General features: G+C 37.0%; 1 protein-coding gene across 1 annotated transcript in view; it reads right to left on the reverse strand.

Moving 5' to 3' along the window:
- Window positions 1–24,873, reverse strand: part of WNT2 (Wnt family member 2) — a 38,147-nt gene extending 13,274 nt beyond the window's left edge. Inside the window, 4 exon segments of the mRNA XM_072401559.1 lie at window positions 5,766–6,030; window positions 6,789–7,066; window positions 14,957–15,192; window positions 24,364–24,873. Coding sequence (XP_072257660.1) covers window positions 5,766–6,030; window positions 6,789–7,066; window positions 14,957–15,192; window positions 24,364–24,446 — 862 coding nt within the window. The 5' untranslated portion in view covers window positions 24,447–24,873.
- Window positions 24,874–26,392: the final 1,519 nt, after the last annotated feature.

Genomic DNA, 26,392 nt, shown 5'->3' on the forward strand with positions numbered 1-26,392 from the left:
ATAAAAGTCCACTGGGCTCAAATATGTGCCTTAGGAATCCATATGCCAAAAGAGATCAAGGGAAAACCTGCTTTCCAGAAAGTACTTCTGCCATCTACCTTCTAACCAATTATAAAAAATATAAACTTTATTTGGATAATAAGATTCTATAATAGGATCTACTTCATATTTAAATTTGAATTCTGATAGGCCTAAACAAGACAGAAGGCAAAATGTTAATTTGGTATAGCGGGAGAGTAAAGTAGAGGAACATTGAGTATATTTTTCATTCCCTCAATAAGTGGCCCTCACACAAACTAAACCCAAAAGGTTTTTTAGGGGCTGACTGGAGTAAACATTTTAAAACTAAAATTGCTAATCCAAACAAGTCAAAACAAGTTGAATGATAAAGAACAGGTAGTACTTTGTACTTCTTACCCACTCAAAACAACAGTTCCAATTATCATTTGTGTAAGAAATAATATTATGTTGTCTAAACTATGCAATGATTACTGTATCTTGAATTTTTTTTCTCAGTTTTTTTGTCCAAAAGCCCCCGCAGTTTATACTGCTAACATTCAAACTGTAAATGGTTTCAGTTGCTGCTGATATGGGACCACCGTTTAGTGTGACGTATACAGGCAATTAACAGTTATATCCTGTCCAAAGTTGTGGGAGGGAAAGCAGCACAATTTAGATATAAGTTTTAACAGAAGGACTTGGCACTTAATGCTTTACAGTTCATAAAAATGTACATTTTACTCACTAAAGCACACACCCTGTCTCCCACAAATAGACTTACAGATATAAATATCAGCAAAAATGTATCAGAACAAATCAGTCCATGCTCTGAGTAATCTAAAAAAAATCAATTTAAATCACTTTAAAGCCAGATTAATTTTTGTATTAATGCAGATTAATGAGCATTGTAGTAAGGAAATCTATTTACTTGAAATGCACTTTTTTTTCATGACAGAGTCTCATGCCATTTATTCGTAAGTATGACTGTCAATAGTGTTACTGGTAACAAAGCACAGGGATGCACAGGTATGGCTGTGAAGATTTAAAAACAGTGTCCCAAATAAGTACAATCTAACAATTACAAAGTGGCTGTGGGTGATTGGCAAGTGTGTAGAATAGTTAGATAACAATTTAGGAGAGGTAGATTTTCAAGTAATGAGGAGTAAGCAATTTTAGTCTACCTGACCGTGCATGCCGTGCTTGGCTATATTCACTTCCAGGGGTAGAATACCTCAATGCTCTAAGCACAAATAATATTATGTTTTTATACTAGAGAATAGAAAAGATATATTTTACGTGACCTAAAGTATTAGGCACAGTTTCAAGTAAGCCTGGTTTATTATCTCAGCCAAAGGTATTTTTCAGGATCTTAAATGATAAAAAAAGATGGAGAAAATAAGAGTACTGCATATACACACACACGCATATATCACACACATTTCTGGCTGAGATATTGATCTAACGCAAGCAGCCGTAACGGTCATTGGATTGGAGGAGAAAAAGGTTATGTGCCTGATTCAGTCTGTATACTCCTTTCTGTCCAGATGTTTCAAACGCAATAGAGAGCAATATAAATGGCAACATTATGAAGAACACATTTACAGTTTAATTCACCCTTTGAAGAAGATCTATTTGTTCCTTATGTATATTTTCTGAAATTTTCTCAGAAAGAATATTATACATTATACATACACAATATTATACATACACAATTAAAAACCTTCCAGTATAGTATGGTGGAAACCCTATGGATATAGACTTATGGATATCAGCCACTAAGGTTATCTCCAGCATTATGCACAAAGTTCAAATAGTGCTACCACCAATGTGTGTAAGCAAATAGGAAAAACTGTAACAGAAGATGTAAGAAAGAAAAAGTGTATTCATTTTTCACTCATTATGTTTTTACAATGGATCCTGCTAAAGTAAATTTAAAATGTTGCACAGCTCATTTTACGGTGGTTGTAGACGGCAAAAACATGTAAGCAATGATTTGTATAGGTCTGTAAAACTATGTTCAGACAGTGAGGGTGAGGTTTAGTTACTGCATACATTAGTGGGGGCAGCACTGAGCAATTCAGTACTGCCCGATGTAAAATAAAAAATGCTGTTTTTTTTGGCACTGCAGGTACCAGCTCCCGGAGGCCCCAGAAGAAGCACTGTTCCTACCACTAGTCTGAATATAGTCTAATTGCCACAATCACTAGCAGACTTCCTAGTGGGAAGTGGGGAGAAGTCCCCAGTCTCTGACAACCACAATAGCATGTTTAGTCATGCGTTGTCTCCCACCATCCAGCATATCTGGAGTCTTTGGCCATCTTGTATGGCATGTGTTAAGGCTGATCCTGTTGTATATTCACAATCTGACAAGTTCAGTAGCATTACATTTAAAGAATATTATGTGTACCCCCTTGGTGATCTAAGAAGCCTTGAGCCACGAAATATCAAATAAGCAGACCACCACTACTACAGATCTAGAGTGTTGTATACTGCATTTTGTCCTAAACATCTTGACACAAAAATGTTTTTGGTACAATTCATGGTATAGTTATTTACAATTTAAATACAATAGAATTATTTTATTTAGTCACTGTTTTTTCAAATGTGAACATTAAAAAAAAAACCAAAAACGAATAAATGCCGAAAACACAAAAAAACTCTTCGTATAAAGCTAAAATGGCATAGAGCTAAGGAAGGCAGGTAAACTTGGACAACGAGGGTAAAGTGACCCTGTTACTTAGGGTTGAAAAAAAAAATTAAGGTAGACCGGAGTCAAATGGGTAAATATATATCTGATGATAATGTAGTCTGTAGTCAGCTATGATATTCTTTACCTGCCAAACATTTCAATCTGCTCTTGCATCTTACAGTACTAACTTACGTACATAATTCTTTACAGTAAACATAATTCTAATACAGCACAAAAGAAAAAAAAAAATATGAACAAAGCTAAAATTAAGTACTACTTCTTTTAAATCTTAGAAAGACGTCATGCCTTTCAAAGTGACCTTACGCGAACAGTTGATACCAGACGTACAATTGAAATTCAGAGAAAATAGCAGTCTGAGAAGAACATTATAAAATCAGGTTAAGTGCATCTTTGCTTATTTCATTCCTTAAGTGCACTCTCTACATCAGCTCATTCTATGTAAATCTGACATCGTAATCAATACATTTCAAGTCCTGATATACAGAAAGATGTGGATTCTGAGAGTGAAGTCACCATACTGATATCTAACATTAGAAACTGCTATTTCCATTAGGGACAATAAGTACGTCACATCATCTGACTAAAAAAAAAAAATGGTCTTGTGTATAATAGCTGTTCATTAAATGAAGAGCCACTGAGCATCAGCATTATGTCATTGTTCTTCGTTGCGAATAGTAATGTTCATTTAGGATAGATATTAAATTTCATTTTCAGTTTTAAATCTCATGGTAAGGAAAGTTAATGTATCGGTTTTCCAAAAAGTTATTTAGGCCATTTCATGTTTTAGAAGAAATATAACCAGTCAGTTTTATTTTTGCTACCTGTGTCTCAATAGGGAGATCACCCTTCACTTCCTGCCCTGTAGACACAACAATAAAATAATCTTTCCAATGTGAGGGAAATACTGTATATACTCGAGTATAAGTTGATCTGAGTATAAGTCGGGGTACCTATTTTTACCTTGGAAAACAGGAAAAATTGATTGACTAAGAGGAGGGTGGGAAATGCTACAGCAACCTTTTAACCTAATGCAGATAGTGACCAGCCGCCTAGTGCTTCAAAAGCTAGAGAGCTAACCTCTAGGCCACCATGCACACTGCAACCCATAACCTTTGCAAACTTAGCCTTACTTTTCTGCATGGGATTGAGTAAATCACTTGCTGACTATTTGTCTGTATTAGGCTGTCTGGTATTTTACACACAGTGCCCCTCTCTTTGGATGATTGTCTTGATAATGCTTTATCATTTCTTCTTTTATCATTTTTTATTATGCTATTCAGACACACCAAATTAAAGAAGACCCCTTCCTATAGGACTATAGGCTACTCTCAGACATCATCATCCACTGTACCTGCTGGGATGATTGCACTCCACACTGCCCGCTCCGCACACACTAAAGACGCCCTGAAACTCCAGACCGCGCCCCTCTCTGTTCCAGCCCTCCCACAGGGCGGTCTCAGGCTGAAGTTCCACTGACGCAGGTCTTTGGCAGAGATCATGCTGTTGCGGGTCCCAGGCTGAAGTCACGCTGTCGTGGGTCCCGGCAAGGTAATTCACCAGCATGGCAAGGTAAGGTAATTCACCGGCAATCCTCCTTAGGACAGGCAAGCACGGCTTCCCGGCAAGGTAATTCAGCTCTGGCACAGCACTGGGTCACCATGCCGGGGAGCCTGACTGCAGTATAAGTTGAGACTGACTTTTTCAGCACATTTTTGGTGCTGAAAAAGTCGACTTATAATCTGGTATATACGGTACACTCCTAGACAATTGTTCCCACTGGTAAACCATTCTTGTTCTGATGGCAAATTCTACCCTCACTTAATTCCATTGATAATCAAAATATAGAGAAAGCAATAAAAAAACATGGAAGTATTTGTAATTCCCCACCCCGTAAAAATCATGATGCCTAGAGATTGTCTTTAAAATAATAATTATTATTACATTCTGCTATGAAACCGAAATATAAAGGTATTCAAGGCATCAATGCAAGTTCAATGAAAATACATTTTTTAAAGTGAACAACCAGAAGGACAATGTCCTTTCACAGCCAATTATTAATCATTGTCACTTCGGAACTATTGACAATTGTTAGTATAATTTAGTTAGTGTAATCTGTGGTTGGGTCAGTATGAATGTAAGTGCATCATTTTTTTGCCTGAACCAGAGCTATCTATAGAATGACTAGCATCTTTCTTCTAAAAGAATCCCAGGTTAATTCTTTCACTTACATTTGCTTTATTTTAACACAAGATTTGGCTCCGGACAAAGTTTTGGTGGCATAGTGGTGACACAGAACTGGTCTGGGGAAGGGCAATAAGAAAACATTGTCTGCCCACTCAGTAACATCCTCTGCATTGTCTGTATATGTATGTATATATATGTATGTAAATGTGTGTGTGTGTGTCTGTCTATATATATATATATATATATATATATATATATATATATATATGCTCTGGAAGACACAAGGGCTTGTCATTTCTGCTCGCAATACAGTAAAAGCTCTGCTTTAAGACTTACAAAACTTTAGGGTGTCTCAGTAAATTTCCAGTTTGGAGATATTCCCACTTCCAGCTTCATGTCAGTCTACAGGCAGGAAATAGAAATATCTCTGGAGTGGGATATCACAGAAAGGGAGAAGGTATAAAGCTAATATTGTTGTTTTCAGGAAACATACAAACATCTTTACTATGTCACTGCTTAATCCCATTCCTCAGTCCTCCTGCCTGTACAGGAACATCGAGTCTATTGTCAGGAAGTAGGAATATCTGGGGAATGGGTCTTGACAAAGGCAAAGTAAACGTATGTAGCTAATCATGCTTAAAAGAGAAAATTTACATTTTATTAAAAAAAATGAGGTATAGGAGTTCAGCTATACTTTAACCAACTGCTCCAGGACAGCTAGTAACTAGATAGGGAAGTTAAAATCAGGAAGGTGTTCAAAATGTTCACAATACACACAGGATAGAATAGTTAACTACAGGCACAGCTTTTAGAGTAAAAAATACAATATTCCTTTTTCTTCAACAAAAATGTTGACTGTGCTAGAACTTACCAGCATCCCTGTCTCTGATACAGTAGTCAGGTGAGTTTTCAAAGTATACTAGATCATTGGTAGTAGGCTTCTTGAATTTCTTATTTGCCACAGTAAAGCCTGTTCCATCTTGATTCATTACAACTTGTATAGCTCCATTATATTTTTTACGAAGGAAGTCTCCAGATTTTCGAAAATCCCCCATAGTTAGCCAGCATGTCCTTAAAGTACATGATCCACTTACACCATGGCATTTGCACTCTTGTGTCATGAATCTCTTAACAGCCTATAGGGTAGAAGGATGAACTATCAATGCAATGACCATAAACACTTTATTTTACTATCGTTCATTACTCTATGTGGCCGTCTGTAACAAATAACTGCAGAGTTGAACATTCACAACTTTCCCACAGTTGTGTACAACTACATAAACTATGGAGAATAGCATTTTTAACTACAGTCTCAACAGGATTGCTGACTGGGCCATTCTAAAACATTTTCAAAACTTTGTTTAAATCACTGCCATGTAACTAACAGTGTGTAGTGTCATTCTACTGTTAGTAGGGGAATTTCTGATAAAACCTTAGATGATCTCTAGTAGATTGAAACAGATTTAACTTCAACTACACAATGATTAATATTCATCTAACTTGGTTATCAGAATTGTTGGCTTTCATAAACACACAGCAGTAACTCAAAAATTTGATATTTTCGTCTCATCAGACCACAGAGGCTTTCTCTACCATTATTATTTTCCACATATCTTTTGCCAACTGCTTAAAGAAGTTAAGGTTGTTTTTTCAAAAATGGCTTTCTTATTGTTATAAGTATACAAGTTGATGGCTTCTGAAAGGGCCCTATGCTGTTTTACCACACACACCTGTTCAAAAGTTACTTCCATTTACATGTATAAAATGTGTTGTTCTCTTTTAAAGCTGCCCATTGTTTAGACTCTTATTTAGCAGCATGGAGTTTTCTTCGCTTCCTATGCTACACTCATAAGCAACAATACTGCCAAATACATTTGAAAATGTAAATGTGTACCTTTCTTCCAGCTCTGTTGTTGTGAAGGTTCATCAAAGCTCTGGCATCTTTTCCTTTTCTTTCTTTTGCATCTACAAATGCTCTAGCAAACTTGATACCATAGTCTATGTTATCACTGCAGCCCCCCCAGTCAAAGGTGCCTCTGCTATCTTTAAAGGAACCTTTTTTATTGGGATCACAGGAACAGGACTTTAACTCTCCTTGACTGCATGCCCTTGTAATAGCAAATACAACTCCAGCTGAAGAGATGGCATAAACAAAGGCAGATTCCCGACTACCTGAAAATGTAAAAGGAAAGAAAAAAAGAGCTTTTATTACATCTACATACTCACTCACGTCATTTAAATATATTAACTATATAGACTTCAGCTGGGGAAAAGTAAAGAATCTGATTTTTCCCATGCAAAATATTGAAAAGGAAATGAATGCCAGAAACTCCAAAAAGGCAAGCAGAAGGCAAAGGACAAGTCAAAATGATTGCTTATGTTCATACTGCAGAGCTTACCCCCACAGTTGCTGACTTACCATGCCTTTACCTTTGTGTGACATTATCTGGGGGCCATCATGGTAGGAGCAAGGTTTTGCTTCCTCATGTAAGAGTCTCCAGCAAGGAAAACAGTGAGTAGCATAGTAACATCACCAAACCTTACTTTGAATCTTGTCAGACTAGCCAACAGAGGCAACTTTGTTTTACATCCTAAACTAAAGATATACAAAAGGCGGTACAGGAGACCCTAGGCACCCTCACATAGCAGGAAATATAATTTTTTTAACATGATATCAACTCAAAAGGTGTATTCTTCAAAGTACTGCTTTGCATACTTATAATATGCCCTATAATATAGTTTTTTTTTTTCCATTTTAAATGTGTTCCATTTTGAAAAAGCCTGTCATTTCTGACAAAAGTACTTTATATAGGTGCATGACCATTTGTGAATTTGTGAAAAATATGTTTAAATGTGTTTTGTACTTGCCAAGATCTGCCCAAGTCCTGAATAAGCAGATGAACTGCCCTGGCAGCTTCAATAATTTGTCCCGGCATTAGTCATGACTTGTTTCCCATGAGAGGAAGAGAGGGATTAGGTTAACTGGCATCCTCAGCATCCCTGTTACAAGGTGTTTCTGCTGGTGATGCAGATCATATACTTACAGTACACAGAGCATTAGTAAATTGCCAAAGGGACAAGCACTGCTTAATACCGTTAAAGGTATGCAAGCATATAGTTTTATTGTTTTGAAGGTTTTAAGCCTGAAAACCATAACACACACAGAAGGATGAGTAGGCACACAGCCATAGGAGTGACTGTTACAAGCAAATGGACATCAACACATATTAAGAGGGTTGTTGTATCTCAGAAATTGAAGTGGGTATTAAAGGGAATGTTTTCAATAAATGCTTCACAGATTATTTTTGTACTTCAGTGTCATACTGACCGGATATGCAATAGAATGCAAGGATGGCCCCTCAGTTTGCCTAAAAAAACTTTCAAGCAACAATAGTCACTTAAATGCAACAACAAACATATTACAGACAGCCAAACTTCAAATAATCTAGCTCAGAAAAAAATTAGCAATAGAAGCAAATTAGGTGTAGGTCTTTCCTATTTAATGCCATAATTATTATGTGGTAGGAAATTTTGTATCCTTGCAAAATTCAACAGGAGACTCATTTATATGGACTTGCAAAAAGCTCAATGTGTAGCTGGTGCTAGGGTGAAAAACCTAATCATTATCTAAGGCCTGTAATGGAGAGATTTCCTCCAACTTCCTGCTATGGTGACAGTGTTGTCACCGGAACAAGAAATAAGGCCTCAGAGAATAATAAAAACTAAAAGTAATTCTAGCATTCTCAACAAGGGTTTAGTGGTAGCTACTCCAGAGGTTGCTAGTGATTCATTGAGCAATGGCAGAAGAGACCTCCTAGCTGAGACCACTTGTCAAAATACCTCAATAGTATTTTTAGTGGTCTTTCCACTGAACGATAGTGTTTTATCTAATACTCTGCATCATGTGCTTTTATTTATGATTTACTGATATTACTAACATTCCTAAATCTGTAAATATTTTAGCAGGTGTTCTCAAAACAAAAAATTAAAGGATCCTCAGGGAACGAAGGACGAGTTAATACTATACACTTGTTGAATTACTAACTTCTTGTGTAAAGCCTATTCTATTATATTGTCTTCCTCGATTCCTTATCAAAATACTAATGAAGTTACTAAATATACCCTTTTTAATTTTTCAGTTTATTCCTTATTATTTAAGATCCACTGATGTCATTTGTAGATCATTAATAAAAAACCTTTTTTTAGATTCAGTGACATGTAGGTCTCTGCAATTAAATTTTCCAATCCAAAATTATGGTTGGTGTCAGGGCTTTTTCCATGGTATAGTAAAAAAAACTTCCTGATCAAAGTAAGCTGTAGTAACTGCAACATAAGATGCTGAGACTTCATGAATAAATTATGTGAAATCCAACGAATGAAAGGAGTGGGCCAGGGACAGTTTACCTGGGAAGCAAAGTGCTAGATAATGCGGGATATCAATCAGTTGGGGAACCAGGTGTGCCCTATCTGACATGCTGCAGCTTCAAATGCTCTCTGTAAAAAATGTGAAGGAAATCAGAGAAAGCAATTTCAATACAGGATAAGATCCTGTACAAACCTGAAAGTTTGAAGGTAGATCTAGAGTACAATTTTAAAGTGAATTTAACAGATACAGCTAACACATCAGATTCTGAAATACTTTTCAGATTTTAAGTGCTTGTACTTCTCAAGCTTGTGAAGGCCAAGGAAAATGTAAAGTTACTCCAGAAAATACTTGGGTGGGGTAAAAGACCAATGAAAGGATTTATTTTTGCATGCACAATCCTGAAAACAGCCTGCACAAAACACTGTCCAAATATTCAATTTGATGTATTATCCAAATTATAGCTCATTTTGAATATTGGAAATATAAGCACTAGGGAAAAAATATACCTGCACAAATGATGTGGTATGTGATTAGTGGATTTGTGAAACTTAAGTGAACAAATAAATAGAAATCCTATGAAAAAAGCATACATACTTTGTGTGTGTAGGAATCATTAGTTTTAAATGTAAAAAAACATCTAACCTCCTAAAATCACTGTATAAGGCTGGCTCTACACAGGCATTTTTAAAAATGCATGTAAACCTTACTACTGCTTTTATATGCGTTTTTATGCACTTTTATTAGTGTTTTAAAGCTTGCCTTTAAAAACGCTGGGAAACGTCTATACCGCATTTTCCCTAGTTTTTAACAATTATGTTTCAAGTGCTTTAAAACGTGGGAAAATGTGTTAACTCATAAATGTGCCTCAAGGAAAAGTCCTGGTGAAGATTAACCCATTGGAATGTATAGGAATTTCAAACCCAGGCTTTTAAGCCTCAGGTTAAACGCTGGGGAAAACGTCCGTGTAAACTAAGACTAAGAGAAAGGTTAAGCGGTTAAGAAAAGGGCATCTCAACGCTGTAGTATTGTCAATTTGTTTCACCAATCATGATAGCATATGCTGTACATCAAGGAACATACAACACAGAACGACAGCGACATCTGCTTTTATTTTATTGGTTATTGCCATAATCCACTGAAAATGTTACATTTGCTCGATAAAGCACTGGCTAGATGCCTTACTTTATTGCATACAAGTAAAAATATATATTTGCATGTTTTAGCCATTTAAACAACAATTATTCTGTTAAACCTGACATGGTGATAGAGTGGTGTATCACAATAATAAACATTCTCTATATGCCAAAACCACAGTATGTACCTTTTTCTACAATATTTACTGCTAATATTATTTTTTCTTGTATACAGTACATAAACACAAATCTTTTCATTTAGTTTCGGTAGTGAGTGGTTGGTCCTTCTGTCAAGGTTGTATTGCAGTTTAATTTCCCCCTGTGGAGTTTTACTCTGTTTGACTTGGTTACCATATTGTTACCAAGACAAAAAGTCAGGAAATTTTACTTATATAATCTGAGAGATAACAGGGGTGCCCCCCCATCTGCTGTGTTGATGGCAGCTATGCAACAATACCTCACCTCCTCAGGTATGTCCAAGATCCCAGAAGAAGCCCTGTCCGCCCTCGATGCCCCAATTAGCTCAGGTGAATTACAAGCAGCCTTAGCCAAAGCGCCCGGTCCTGAGGGCTTTACACTTGCCTATTATAGGAGGTTCCTGCCCTAACTCACACAATCGTTTCTGGACGCCTTTAATGCCCTTTCTTCGGATTACCCCCTTCCAGCAGACGCTGCCAGAGCCCATATCACTGTCATACTGAAGCCGGAAAAGGATTCCAAGTCATGTGTGAGCTACAAACCAATATCACTTAACTGTGATCTTAAGCTATTCTCCAGTATATTAGCGCACAGGCTAACACCCCTTCTCCCAGGTCTTATTCATTCAGATCAAAGTGGATTTTTGCCTCTTCCACTCGCACACTAAAACTAATCCATCATGTCATCGTAAACAAAATCCCTTCCATGATCTTCTCGGCAGATGCCGAGAAGGTCTTTGATTGGGTAAATTGGGAATATATGAGGTCCTACATATACAGGTCCTCACCTATATAGGTATTCCGAGCGTACTTTTTGACTGAAACCAAGCTCTATATCAATGCCTCACTGCTTCTATTAGATTTATTGGACTCTTATTGTGTCCCTTTTCGATTACTAATGGAACGAGACAGGGCTGTCCACTGTCCTCTTTGTTATTTATTTTGCTCCTTGAACCCCTCTTGATGCAAATCTGTAATAACCCGGATATTAGGGGCGTACGAGTGAACAAAACAGAACATAAAGTTTCTGCTTATGGGAATGATCTCCTTTTCTATATAACCTCGCCTTGCATTACTATCCTGAAGCTTCTTAAGGAGTTGGAACAGGTACGCCCAATTTTCAGACTATAAAGCCAACCTCCAAAAATCAGAGGTGTTAGATGTGAATTAACCCCCAGCGCTCAGGAAGACTCTATCCACTTCTTTTCTGTTTAAATGGTCCAGGGATTATATTCAATATCTAGGTACTAATATCCCGGTGGATATTACCAGGGTGGTAGAACTTAATTTTCTGCCCCTGCTGAACACTATTCAAAGTGATCTCCATTGTTGGCGGCAGCAGGCTTTTTCATGGTTTCGTCGTTGCAATATTCTTAAAATGAATATTAGGCCTCGTCTTCTTTATTTATTGCAGACCCTACCTGTCCATATACCCCCACACATACTACACAAATTTAGATCCGAATTTCTCAAATTTGTTTGGTCCACGGACACTCCTAGACTTAAGTTTCTCCTGTGAGTCCCGAAAGACAAAGGTGGGATGATGGCTTTTCCTGGCCCGATTTTGTACCACAGAGCGGTCCACTTGACCCGTCTGGTGGATTGGGATGGGCACGCTACTGTTAAGGGATGGGTGAGGTTGGAGGATTCTGTGTCTCCCATTCTACTAAGCACTGCAGCATGGTCTCCCCCAGAAGCCTGCAGTTTCCTCTGTCGCCACCCATTGATTGGAGTAACACTGAAAGTAGTGTCTAAATATTTTCACAGTGAGGGAACTGAGACATTCCCTTCCCCGATGTCCCCTATAATTAGCCGCCCTGACTTCCCCACTAGTAGCACAGACCTGGTCTTTAAGCAGTGGATTAAACAGAAACTTTTTAGAGCCATACATTTCTCCAAGCCCCCTAACTGGACATCGATTGGACAGATTCAACAGGACTACTCCCTACCTCCCCCAGACAACTGGAGAAGGATACAATTTCAGTATTTTAACACATCGCTGCCCTCTGCCCAAGTTTTCCATAGACCCCTCTCCCCTCTGGGAAATTTGTGTATGCCTGGGGACCCTCTAAGAGGAGTTCTTTCCTATGCTCCTTCCTATGCATCAGGCAATGTATCAACGCCTATGTTTCTCTCCAGATGGGAGCAGGATCTTGGTATTAAATTTACTGACGAACAAGCAGAGCGTTTTGAATACTATGGTCACAAGGCCTCTATTAGTAACCGCTATCAAGAAACGAATTATAAGTTGCTTACAAGATGGTATAGGACACCGGAGCTCTTGCATAGAATCTACCCACAGGTGAGCCCTTTGTGTTGGAGATGTGGGAAACACACAGGCACTCTAATGCATATTTTCTGGACCTGTCCTTCACTGACACCTTTCTGGGAGGGGATTGCTAGAATAATTAGAATTAATAATAATAATAATAATTGACGGGGACATCTACTGAAAATAGGTCTGAGCTGGCATTACTACATGTGTCCCCAATCTCAAAAAAACGATACAAGCGTTCTCTTCTGAGCCATTTACTGAATGCTGCTAAAGCATGTGTTCTGCCACTATGGAAACATACTGTCCCTCCTACAATTAAACAATGGATTACCAGGGTGAACGATATACAATACATGGAAGAACTAACAAAACCAAGAGAGCAGCTATCACAGAGACCGGCACGCACCTGGTTTTACTGGGATGATTTCAAGAGCTCAGCTGATTATAGACGGCTGCTCGGATCATCTGATTAGTGCCATAATGTTTTTTGGGGTCGCCCACTGCCCCCACCTCCAACACCCCCCCACCCACCCTCATTACACTCCTTTACTCCTCCCCCTTTCTGTTTTTATTTTTCTCTTCTCTGCTCTCTTTTCTTTCTTAAAAGAAAAAACAGGAACAAACAGTTTTCTACTTTTGACCATGCACATCTGTGTTTGTTATTGTCATAGCAATGCCTGACACCAAATGGACATTTCCTTTTGCACTATAATAACTGATACTGTTTGTGATGTTATGTGTCAGCTGGTACTTAATAAGTCTGTGCTTCTCCTATGCTCTGTAATATGCACTTTACTGGTTTAGTGTCATATGTTAGCATTTTTTTCTGTATTGTATCTTTTTGTTGGTTGCTCACAAAAAATAAAATAAACAAAAAAAAAAAAAAAGGAAATTTTTCAGTTATCATAGAACAGGTGTGTGGAGATGGAGGAGGGGGTCCTCAAATGGGGACAAATGTTCTAGGGACTAGCTAAGATGCTGTAATTGAAGCTGTAATTGAAGCGATTTCCTCTCTCACTGCCTATCGGGTTTATAAGATAAAAGGTGAAGAATAATCTCCCAAACAGGACAAAAAAAAAAAAGTTTGTCAAGGTAAAGTTTTGATATTGCATACAATTTAGAACTATTGGTCCATTACCAAAGAAATTGCATGTAAAAGTCTTGCTAAAAAAAAGATATTGTGACTATGTATTGTGACAGGTCAAGAATTTATTTATGCACCCTTGTAAAGTTACTGAAATTGAATGTCTAACCTATAACTGCCTCCTAATCCTATGTGTTTTTTATACACAGATAAACCACATGATATCTACATGAACAGATTATTCTCTATAGTGGCTGCATAATGGTGTTTGAGGAAAGGTTTGTTATGAGCTAGTCCTAGACTAGATAGTGGCAGGGATTGAATCTGAAGTGCTGTCTTTGAAACAATGACTAGTTTGATTAGGCTATTCAAAAATTTTCATGTAACACCTACGGCTCCAGTGAACCAGCTTTCTTCCCCAAGGCTAAATCCTGTTTGCTCCAAAACCAATCAGGGATAAGTTCTTTTGACTGCTCTGCCCATTAAAGACATAGCATCACATGACATGTGTCACTACACTAGTCTTGAGCCATCTGATACTGCAGTGACTTTTCCCTTTGTGCTCCACTTGTTATTTACTTCTATTACCGATTACTGCTTGTTTCTGTCCATGTCTGCTCTGCCTGACATTTGGCCTGTACCTTATTTAGAGTTTGTTTGTCTTCCCCTCCATACTTCACACTACAGCTACTTGTGCCCAAAAGAACTGCAATCTGGGAGCTGTCCACAAAGCAAAGCCATCACTTATTTTTGTGGTTATTATGGTGAAAACCAGGGAAAGGAAAATATAGGAAGATTAAACATCAGATTTGCCAGACTATAGAATTTTGAGCTGTCTATTGAAAAAGAAATAAAGATGTCATTATTTCCTGATAAATAGCAATGTACTGCTTTATGACCATGGAAGCTTCTGTGCTTGATTTTATGTATAAGTTACAATACCCAGGTGTACGTTGCAGTTTAGGGTGTCATGTTGATAAGAACATACAAGATATAAAATTACTTACTACGTAAAATCAGTTTTCCAAATAAACTTTGGTCTCTTTCATGTGTATTACAGTTCCAACGATGATGTCTAAACTGATACTGGCATTCCGCTGTCCATTCGCGCACTCCTAAACCAATCACATGCATAATTTCAGGGTAACGCTGACAAAGCTGTCTCTGCCGGCTAACCAAACCTGGAACATTATTGCACATCACTCTGGAAGAAGTAGAAGAGGATCCGACAGCCCCCATATACCTAGAGAAGAGAAAAATGTTATAACTCTTAAATAAAAAAAAAAAAGAAAAGCTATAAAGATCAGACAAAAAATCACTGGAAATAACAATGTTATTTGTACTTACTAATTTACCAAATACCACTTAGGCCTTACACTCTAACACAATGTTTCTCAACCAGGGTTCCTCAAGTGGTTGTTAGAGGTTCCTTGAGCAATTAGCAATTCAAAACTCTCAAGTCAGTTTATATGGCACCAAGGATCTTTTTGGTTATCTGTCATATGCCAGGTATAAAGAGGACCCACAAAGAACCTAGTCAGAGGAAAGATTGAGGCTGAAAGGATGCAGGTTCAACTGATGCGAAAGGTGAGGGATTATTTGAAGGACAACTTCAGTAAGGGTGTGCAGTACTGGAGTACTGGTGCACTGCCATATAAAGTTTACAGTTAGGCTTTACCTTAAAACCGGACTTGGTATGTGGCACAGCATACTTGCCTATTACAGTATGACATATGCTTACCCAGGGCAGCCGCCCTGCAGTGATGACAGGTCCAGAACCTGTTATCACTGCATGTAATAAGCTGCCATTTTTATCAATGGCTTCACGGCTGCATTGCATGAAAACAGCAGTCCTGGTCCGCCATTGGATGATGTAATCCCTGTGCATTATCCGCTGCGGCTGGCTCTGTGTGCAAGCACCGTACAATTTAGAGCTTAAACAAAAACATACCAGGAGCCAAGGAGCTAGTTTTTTTGTCAAATAGTATTACCTGCTGGTGTTTTTTTGCTATTACTTTGTGATTTATGATAATAAACATAAACCAAAAATAAGTTTTAAAAAAATGTTTTTGTTCTGTACCAAAATGGTGCATGCAGACAAACTAAATGACAAGGACAATAACCTCAATTTCAATACTAAATAAGCTTTATTATTATTCTATGGAAAGGATGGTGGGTGGTAAGTGTATTGTGTTAAAGACAACCCTCTCTCTTTCCCAGATACAGCTCTGGGTAAGTTGTGACCAGAGTGCAGAGGTACTGTTCATATCTTGCTTATTTTAATTTTAGTGCCTGCTATTCTCTAAATGGAACTAGTCACAGCAATAGAAGCTTATAAGCATGCCAGTGACTTATTCCCTTATAAAGTGACTTATTCCCTTGAAAAAGCACATGAGCACTGACGTAAGCAAAGGTACTACTGCAGTGTGGTCACGGTTTACAGAGGGTTGTATCTGGGATAGGACTATGTGAATATTAATAGCAAATGACACTTGCCACCCATCATTTTTTTTCAAATACAATTTATTGAGCACTTGTTTCATTTCACTTTGTTATTAAATGTTTTTCAGTGATTCCCTTCTTTTTACATTTCTAGGCAGACTTTTTTTTCGACCCACATATTACATAAGTTTTAGTCCATCTTTTAAAAGTCTTTCAAAAATGGTTTGAATTCAGTTTTAAATTTGTTCATTTATCATGCTGTAAGTAACTTGCAGTGCTTTGAAAAGTTTCTTATGTGTTCTACTTTGCTTAAGATGAAATGATTCTGCAAAGATTTTGGAATAATAATACTAAAAACTCAGCATATATTTAGGCAAGCGTTGAAATGTTTCATTTTCCAGCAATAGCCACAAAAGTATTCTTACTTTGCGTTAATTACATACTGTAGCCCAGAACAGAAAGAGAAATAGTTGTGCATTGCATTTTATGGTTCATCCTTCAATATATTTTTTGTTCATTTTCAAATCTGTATTCACAGGCAAATATCACAAACAAGTACTCTGCAGAGTATCATATTCTCAGTAATGTAATCTCTTACTAATATAGTTAGGAGCAATATACAACATACCTGTCAGCAAAAATAAAAAAATTACACAACAGAAAAGAGCCAAGGGATGCTTCAAAATAAACTGCTATATACATGAAGTTCTTCAAAGTACAGGACCACACTCTTGCCCGACCACACTCTGCTTGACAATTAGCTGCACACTGGTCCCGTTGCTGAAGAACAGCACAGACTGCACATATAAAACTGTGCAGGGAGCTATTTGTATTGTATCGGTTTCTAATTCAATCATAGTGTTAACAAATAGTGTGATCAAATTTTGCCAAAAACGTATACTAAAGCTGACTGACCTAGATGTCTATATTGGCATGAAGAAAAGTAGACAATCTCAGTATCAGGTAGTGAGACCTTTACAACAAGGTGACCTTATAAAAGCATGATCAAAGCTCTGAAGACCGCAACCTTCCATTTATGAATTAAAAGTGCTATCTAGGGGAAAGATACTATTTTAAGGCACCTAGTGCCTTCTCCGTCTGTAATTGAAAATTTTTATATTTTTTTTCAATAAACACAGGAGTTACATTGGCTCACACACTCGCCTTGAAGTCAGGAACACTATCTGCATACAGTGTATATTCTACCCATGTTTGTAGGTTCTCCCTATTCTGGCTTCCTCCCATGTCCTAGAACATACTGATGGGTTGAACATCACTTCCTCAAAGGGTTTGGGGTAGGGCACTGGTTAGGGAAGGAAAAATACAAGCAAATTGAACTTTAAAAATGCTATAACACACCACAACAGATTGCTATACTGTGAAGGAGCCCACCACAGGCTTTATTTAGGCCCCTGTTGCATCATCAGTAAAATAAAATGCATTTTTACACTACAAGCAACTTAAAGAACTATAGTCAAAATCTCCCATTTATTATAGAACTTGCTACACTATTAATACTTCTGGGAGCAGAATGCATATTGTATGTTTTGCTAGACTTTTGCTTTAAGTACCTGTATTTGATCTGTTTTTTTCCTCCTGCAGGCTCCTGCAAAGCAAACTTTAAGAGCAACAGAAGGAAGCAGCACAAAGAACCAATAACTTAATGTGCTGATAAGAATGCTGATAAGAATGCTGACAGCAGGAGAAAGCACACGCCTTGATAGTCCGTGTTGAGAGAAATTGGGTTGAATGAGCTTACCATCATGTAACATGGAAGACAGAAAAGGAAACATGTAGTAATGTGTTGAATAGTTCTGGAAAAAAGTTTTTTTTAAATATCAATAAATTATTACCATTTTTTCATATCTCAATTTTTGGTTTTACAGATAAGATCCAACAATCTATGCAAGATACAGTGGCAATTAAGAATTCATTTTTAACATAATGGTGTAATCATATTTCTTTAATGAAAATTTTTATGTCCATTTCGGGATGGGTAATATCAGCTTAATCAGACAATATTGTGTGATCATTAGTTGTTTTTAGATAGTAAGTCAGGTTGAAAAAAGACATCTCTATCAAAGTCTATCAAGTTCAACCACCAGGGAAATAAACATATCCCAGATATAAAACCCTATGGACATAGTTGGTGCAGAAGGCAAAAAAAAACCCCTGGTACAATTTGCTCCAAAACAAAACAATATTTCCCGATTCCCTGAGGCAATCTGATGTTCCCCGGATCGACAGTCTCTGTTACCTTTTTTTAAAGCTTTATTACCCAGTTATATTCTGTGCTTCTAGAAAAGTCCAGCTTTTCTTAAAGCAATCTATAGCATTTGCTGAAACTTCTTCCTGAGGGAGCTGATTCCACATTTTCACAGCCCTTAAAGTGAAGGATCCCCTCCTTATCCGAAGCTTAAACTTCTTTTCCTTCAGAAGCAAAGAGTGCGCTCTTGTTCTTTGTAATGATCTTACAGTGAATATTTGGGAAGAGAGTTCTCTATTTGGACCATTTGAATTGAATTCCCAATTCCCAATTGAATTCCCCCTTAAACGTCTCCTCTCAAGGGAGAATAGATTCAGTTCAGCTAATCTCCCCTCATAGTGGAGTTCCTCTATTCCTTTTATTAGTTTAGTTGCCCTTCTCTGTACTCTCTCCAATTCCACAATGTCCTTTTTGTGAACTAGTGCCCAAAACTAGACTGCATATTCCAGATGTGGGCTGACCAATGCTTTGTACAGGGGCAGGATTATGTCTCCATCTCTGCAGTCTATTCCTCTTTAATACAAGAATGTTCATTGCTAGCTTTAAATATTGCAGCTTGGCATTGCATGCGGTTATTAAGTCTATGATCCACTAGAACCCCCAGATCCTTTTTTATTTTTGACTCCCCCAAATGTATTACTCCTAGACAGTATGAAACATGCATGTTGTTAGCCCCCAAGTGCATAACTTTACATTTTACAATATTAACCCCCCATGCGTTCTAATTCTGTCTGTATTTCCACGCAAAAAGTGTTACATCTTTTTTGCATGGAAATTTATTTTACATTGTAGGCCTATAATTCCTAGGCATAGCTCACTGAAATATGTCAAATATTTATTAAATTCAATAAATTTAAAAATAAACTTTAAATAAAAAAAAAAAACACAAAAATCTAAGAAAAAAAAATAGTGAAACATGTAATATAACTGTACCGTAGCATGTATAATAAATAAATAAAAAATATATATATAAATTATATATTAAGATTTCTTTGTATTGGACTCAATACAGCTTTTATGCCAACGGAACAAGGTGTTTTTTGTTTAATGTTTTTAGCTACCCCGAGTGTGATCTGGGATTACCGCTTTTTGCATAGAAAATCCACCCCGAGTCACACTCGCGATTACTGCTAAGGGGGTTTAATGTAATTTGCCACTTGGCTACCCAATCAAACAGTACATCCAGGTCTGCTTGTAGATTATAGACATCCTGTATGGATTTAACTCCATCACATAGTTTGGTGTCATCTGCAAACACAAAAATGGTACCTTTAATCCCAAACTCTAAAAGGATGTTAAACAGTAAAGGTCTCAACACTGAACCCTGGGCTACAACCACCACTAATAACCTTAGACAATTCAGAGTATGAGTCATTAACTACAACTCTCTGGATGTGTTCTTTAAGCCAGTTTTCTGTCCATTTACAGATTGACTACAGATTGACTTTTCAAACCTATTGACCCTAACTTGAATATATACCATCTGTGGGGTACTGTGTCAAAAGTGAGGCCTGGAGCAGGGAACTAAGTGAAAAATCAGTGGAAGGCCTGCATGACTGGGAAGGGATGGGAGCAGGCAGGGGAAGGGTTAAGAGTTAGCATAGAGAAGAGGGGGGGGAAGTTGCTGCATTAGTATGCTGGGAGTGACGTGCAGGGGGAAAGGAGGAGTGAAAGAGGGGTGAGCCGGAAAGGGAGGGTCTTTTTTCAGCGTGACGGAGAGAAGAAAAGAAGTTTTAACCCATCCGCCCGCCCTGTTTTAGGTGTTTCGGTGAGGTCCTCGAGGGAAGGAGTTGTATTGGAGGGTTTCAGTGGGGGTGAGGGTCTCGTCTATGGTATGGGACCCTCAGTAAGGTTGTTGTTGGGAATGTTAAATTGTTTTGTGGTAGGGCTGCGAGTGCTGCTAGTATCGTTCCCGAGCTTGAGGTGCGGCTGGGAGCATTACATATCACGGCGGTGCAGACCCATTATGTGCAAGGGGTTACAATAGTGGGGGCTTTGAGGACCAATAACCAGGGGGTTTGTTTTAGGAAAAGGATGTTTTATTAATGTATTGGTTACAGTTATTTGTTAATATTTGTGGATTATGTGTTTATATATTTTTATTTATGGTTATTTATTAAAAGAGTTAAAAATTAAGTTATTTGTTAATAAACAGCCCAAAGGGCCTATTTAACCAAGTTGTTGTCTCAGTGTGTGTTTGGAGTAAAGGGGTGGGGTGGGGGTCAGTGGGAGTGGGGCACGGCCTGCGGGAACTCAGCCCTATCACAGTCATGCTTTAGCAAAGACCAAGTACACTATATCAACTGCTATTCCACTGTCTACCTGTTTACTTACTTCCTCATAAAAAGAGAGTAAATTTGTTTGATAACTTTGGCCACACTGGTCTCACACCGATCCATTTCTTACACAAATACACAGTAAACAAATTATTATATAACTCTTCCTTCAATATGTTTTAGTTTGGTGTGTGAGAAAGTAATGTGTTTACTTTCCTGTTCCTTGAAGAAGAGAGAACTAATGGGTGAAAAGAGAGGACAGACAAAGAAGAGAGGGTACTCCACATGGGTTTTAATTACATATTGTGTTATACCTCAGGTTCTATTTCCTTTTCAAACTTTGCTTGTTTATTGATAATCATTCAAGTGAGTTTATCGTTATTGGGTTACATTTATACTTGGATATTGAGGATTTATGTGTGTTTTGCAATTGCTATAATAGCAGCTAGAGATAAAATTAATTTTATGTATTTAGAAATCTCTGAGGTGAGGCCATACCTGGCAATTTGGTAAATGAACTATAGACCCATATCCAGCCACCAAATGTGTGCCTAGTCCCCAGTTATCCACAGCATGTAACATACATACATACATACAAAATACATGGTGATGCTTAAGGTGAAAATGTTGCATTCACAGTTAGGACCAGGTACCATCTCATTACAGTTTTATAACTGGCTTAGACTAGAGAGGTGTTAACTTCTATATTTGTATTCTACTTTCCAGTTCTGAGTGTCTCACGATTTCTTCATGAATTGCTCCCAGCTTAGCAGTTTTTCCGGCTTCAAGTAGATTACCCAAGATTTTTATATAGTATCAACATCCAACCCCAAGCCGAGTCTCTTGTCTTACAAGTCAGTTTAAATGGTGTCATGTCAGGATGGTATTTTATTTGAGTATAGATTGCAAGAAGGATGCTATCTGTGAATACTTAAATTTCTCTGTAAGAGGGAGGTGATATTGAATAATTAGTCTAAGCTTTGAATGCCTTTACTTGTTACTCTAAACATTTACATTTTTGGCAGGAGTTCTGACTTACAGACACACAAGACATTGACTAGGAAATCTATACGTAAATATGAGTGGAAAAGGATATTTTGCGTTTTACATGTTACTCTCGTATTTAGATAATCAACAAAACAGTAATCTACTTAGACTTAAACTACTGACACGAATGTATATAAACTATTTAAACTTGTGTACGGTGTTCCCAATGACAAGAAAAGTCACATAACTCAATGAAAAAAAAATCAGCATGAGCAAGCATCCAATGCATTCAGAAGCATATTATTAAAGAAGAGTCTTAAAAAAGAAGATGACATCATCTATGCCCAGATGTTCCTGATTAGAAAACACACTGCAAAGGCACCTTAAAAGGCTTTTTACACATTCATCTTTAAAACCTTTAATACATTACCCCACCCTTACAAATCCAAACCCTTTTCATTGCATGTGACTGGTTAATAGTTAAATATGCCTTCATGTCAAATATATATACAGTCTTGATGTTTTATTAAAGTAATTCAGTTATGGATGGACTTTCTTGATGACTCCACTGAAATTATCAGCTTGTCTGGGGTCCCTAAACTGAGCTTCACATAGCATGTTTTGTCTCCTCTGGCTAAATTTGCAGCAGGAAAAGTAAGACCACCTTGTAATGCTTGCAGAAAACAGGTATGTGGTATCTCAAATGCAAAGAACTTCCGCAGCAGAAAAAAAAATGGTATATAAAGGATAGTATTTATTAAAACAAAATACTCATATCTACAATCAATATTACTAATGTATAAAGTTGAAATCTAAAATAGAAATAAGATAGCAACTCTCTGAATAAGTTTTATTTTTTTATCTATACTAAAGACTTGGCTGATAATTGATGCTAATCCATACTGGGAAAAACTCATTACAATAGATGGTGGATAGTGAAGGACTGTCTGCCAAGGTAGCTTCACTTTTTTCCCCTCTAGCGTCTTCTTACATTCACCATTCTGTTCACCCTTTAAACTCCATGTGGAATTTCTATAACCTAGACAAGATTTTGATGCACAACTGGTAAAATTCAGCAGAAAAAAATAGTCAATCTGCTTTTCATTATACACAGAACCCAATCATATCTATCTCAGAAACAATACGTTCTGTAATAAAACCTTAATACTTTAGCTGATGCACAGAAGACAGGCAAATGCAATATTGCGATAAACTGGAACAACATTTCTAACCGAATAATCATATATGTTTTGAACCTAATTATCTGACTATGGGCCCCTATAAAATATAATGCCTTGTTTTTATCCAGCTTTATTAAGCACAATATAGCAGTCATTCTGAACCGGAGTTCCATGAAATTCTAGGGTTCCTCCAAAGGTTGCTAGAGGATCTTTAAGCAGTGGCTGTTTGACTTCATATTTATTGGTGCCTGCATAGGTTTGGGGCCAATGTCACTTGAAAAAGCCAGCAGCATGAAACCAAAATTTTAACTGTTTGCAAGGGGGGTATTCTTTCTGCTAACCTACAATGTCAGGTAAATTTGACACACCAATTGGCTTTTAACAGAAATTCCCCTTGGGGATAAAAATTTTGAGAAAGTAAAGCACTAAAAATAATATATTAGATAGTTTATGAAGCCTAAAACAGATTAGATAAATGCAGAGAACTGAAGGAAGAAATGAATCTTGCTTATATGGATGATGTATTGCATCGTGCCCTACAAGCGTGAATAGCCACATTCATTATTTTGATGTGCCCTCCAATAGGAGTGCATCTGGCAGCGACCGTGCTCCCGTGACTAAGCTATAAACCATTTACTGCTGGATTTGTAAAGCTGAGGTATTGCTAGTGCATACTATACACATTTCCCCTTATGAGAAGTAATGAAGAAGTGCCGAGTATTTTTCTACAAAGCGATAAGTGGAATACAGATGTCTGATATAGATTCTAGCACTTTCCTTATGCAGGCATAGGTTTTCAAGTACATACTACACAAGATATACACATACTGCTTTTTCATTGCCGATTCTACTGCACAAAAAGAAGATACAATCATTGAGATATAACCTCAATGTCCAATGTGCAGTTAAAGTGTACAGCAATGGCCAATGACCTAAACAAAACAAAATTCACTATTTTATCAGTACATTAAATCACCACAACACACAAATTACATGCAAAACCAGTAAGAAAGAAACACATTATTTTAAAGTTACATTATATATTAAGAAAACTCTTAACATTAACAGTGCAAAACTATCAAGTAAACTTTACTGACACACTTGTATAACAGTATTTAAAATTCTAGTGTCACACAAAAGAATAAAGCAGTTCTACGAGCTATAGCATATAATTGCCTATATTTATGCTGCTGCACTAACATAAAAATCTACCAGTCAGTAACCAGGAATTCCTGTACTTAGCACCAAAGCTAAAGACTTACCACCATGAAGTAGTTGCTTCAGGTGTCACAAGCAGCAAGATGACAGGAGCCAGAAAGCAGATTTCCAGGAACAAGGTGTTCATATTAAAAAAAACAATCACAGCATATCAATGTTAGCACAGAAAATCCCATGAGAAATTAAAAAAAAAGACTGCTATGTTAGCATTAAAAAACAACCAAAAGACTTCATGATATTCTGTGCATCTGAAGGCTACAATGCTTCCCTAGGAGTCTGATCAGCTACTGTGATATGGAATTAAAAACTACAGGCAAAAAGGACTTGGAACATTCTCAAAATACTTCAGCTCGGTCTCAGAATCAAATGGTTAGCGGGAAGGAAAATAAGAGGTGAGCTTATTTCATCTCTCCTGTGCAGTGAAATGACTGTTCTGGAGCTGATGGACGTTGCATGCAGAATGGGTGGGTTTATAACACTGATGGATGGAATGATGTCAAAAGACAAGATGGTTTAGGGAAGGGAGGGCTGAGAGGAACACCTTTGATTGACAATAAACCCTGAGGTCACTGCTGAGCAACATGAAACCCAAACAGTATCCGATCAAATGAAAGTATATGAAAATACTATATTAATGTGATCCATGTGTCCCTTCTCTATAACTGGAGTCCAGAACTCTGAAAATGTATGTATAGCATAGTTTTCAATGATAAAATTCTTTCTAATCATATCATATCATACTAAAGTAGATAAACAACTTGATTATGTAAAACATCATTATAATTAGGTGCATTTGTCTGTAAGGCACTGCTGTTCCAAGTAAAGGTTAATTAAATTAAAAAATCATTGGTAACATTGCTAGGGCATCAGATCATTTTTATGCAGAGTACCAACTCTGCAATACATTCTAGTTAACATAAGAGACATGAAAACGACGCTTCACAGACATTTTACAATTGCCTTGAAATTATGACTAGCTTTTGTATCCTAAGTCTATAATTATACATTACTGTACTTAACTGCAAATAATTCACTTACCAGCCCTGACACAAAAAATCATACAACAGCTTAGTTTTATTTCAATGTTTTGAAGTTTGCTACCAAAGCACCCAAGTTTTAAACAATGTAATAATACATGCAGCCTTAAGAAAACAGGCATCTAACATAAATCATTGTTATTTAGTAAAGTAAACTGTATTATAAAAAAAAAACCTACTAGAAAGCAGACAATACTATGTGAATTACGCTATTAGATAAAACCTATGTGAAAGTGAAAGGTGAAATCCCAGGTTAAACATCTCAATAATATAAACACACATTAGTGGACATCAGCATTGTGTATGGTTTTCTGACAAGTAAATCTCCTGATTCATGATATATCCTATCACAGTACATAAATTAGTAACAACTATCATGTTCTTAAACATTTTACATGATTACATACACAAATTAAAAAGAAAAACAACTTAGGGTTAAAGTGATGCCATTCAGGGAACTGAAAAGACCTACACATAATGGTTTACTTTGCCAATAAATAAGACTTCACCTTATATTTTTGTCTACTCTGTGCCAAACAAAGACAATCAAAGCACACTGTAAAATATATACAACAAAAAAAATATTAGTGACACAACAGGTATAGCAAAAAATGAGGTATAAGTGACATAATACACTGTTGACCTAGGTTTAGATGATTATGACATATATTATTACAAATATGATATTTTGAAATCTGTTAGAACAAACCTGGTGCCACTCCGTTTTTTTCATAGACAAATTGTATCTCATCTTCTCTGAAAAGCTACACAGGCTTTAGGAGAAAAGAAAGTTCAACTTTTCAGAGAAAATATGAGAATTTTTCCACAAATTGTAAACAGAAAGCTATTTGGGCGAATGACCTGTTGAATGTTAGTTCATAACAGGCTTATAGCAATCTACAAGCACATTAGAAGCTCATTTGCTGGTACTGCACTAAATTTTACACTGGTTTGTTTTTCTAACATCTTCCAACATTATATCCAATGTCTACATTCGGCAATTAATCTCACTTGGGGGGATATTCACTAGTGTCAT

This window comes from Pyxicephalus adspersus, chromosome 2, assembly GCF_032062135.1.
Source record: "Pyxicephalus adspersus chromosome 2, UCB_Pads_2.0, whole genome shotgun sequence".
Taxonomy (NCBI): Eukaryota; Metazoa; Chordata; class Amphibia; order Anura; family Pyxicephalidae; genus Pyxicephalus; species Pyxicephalus adspersus.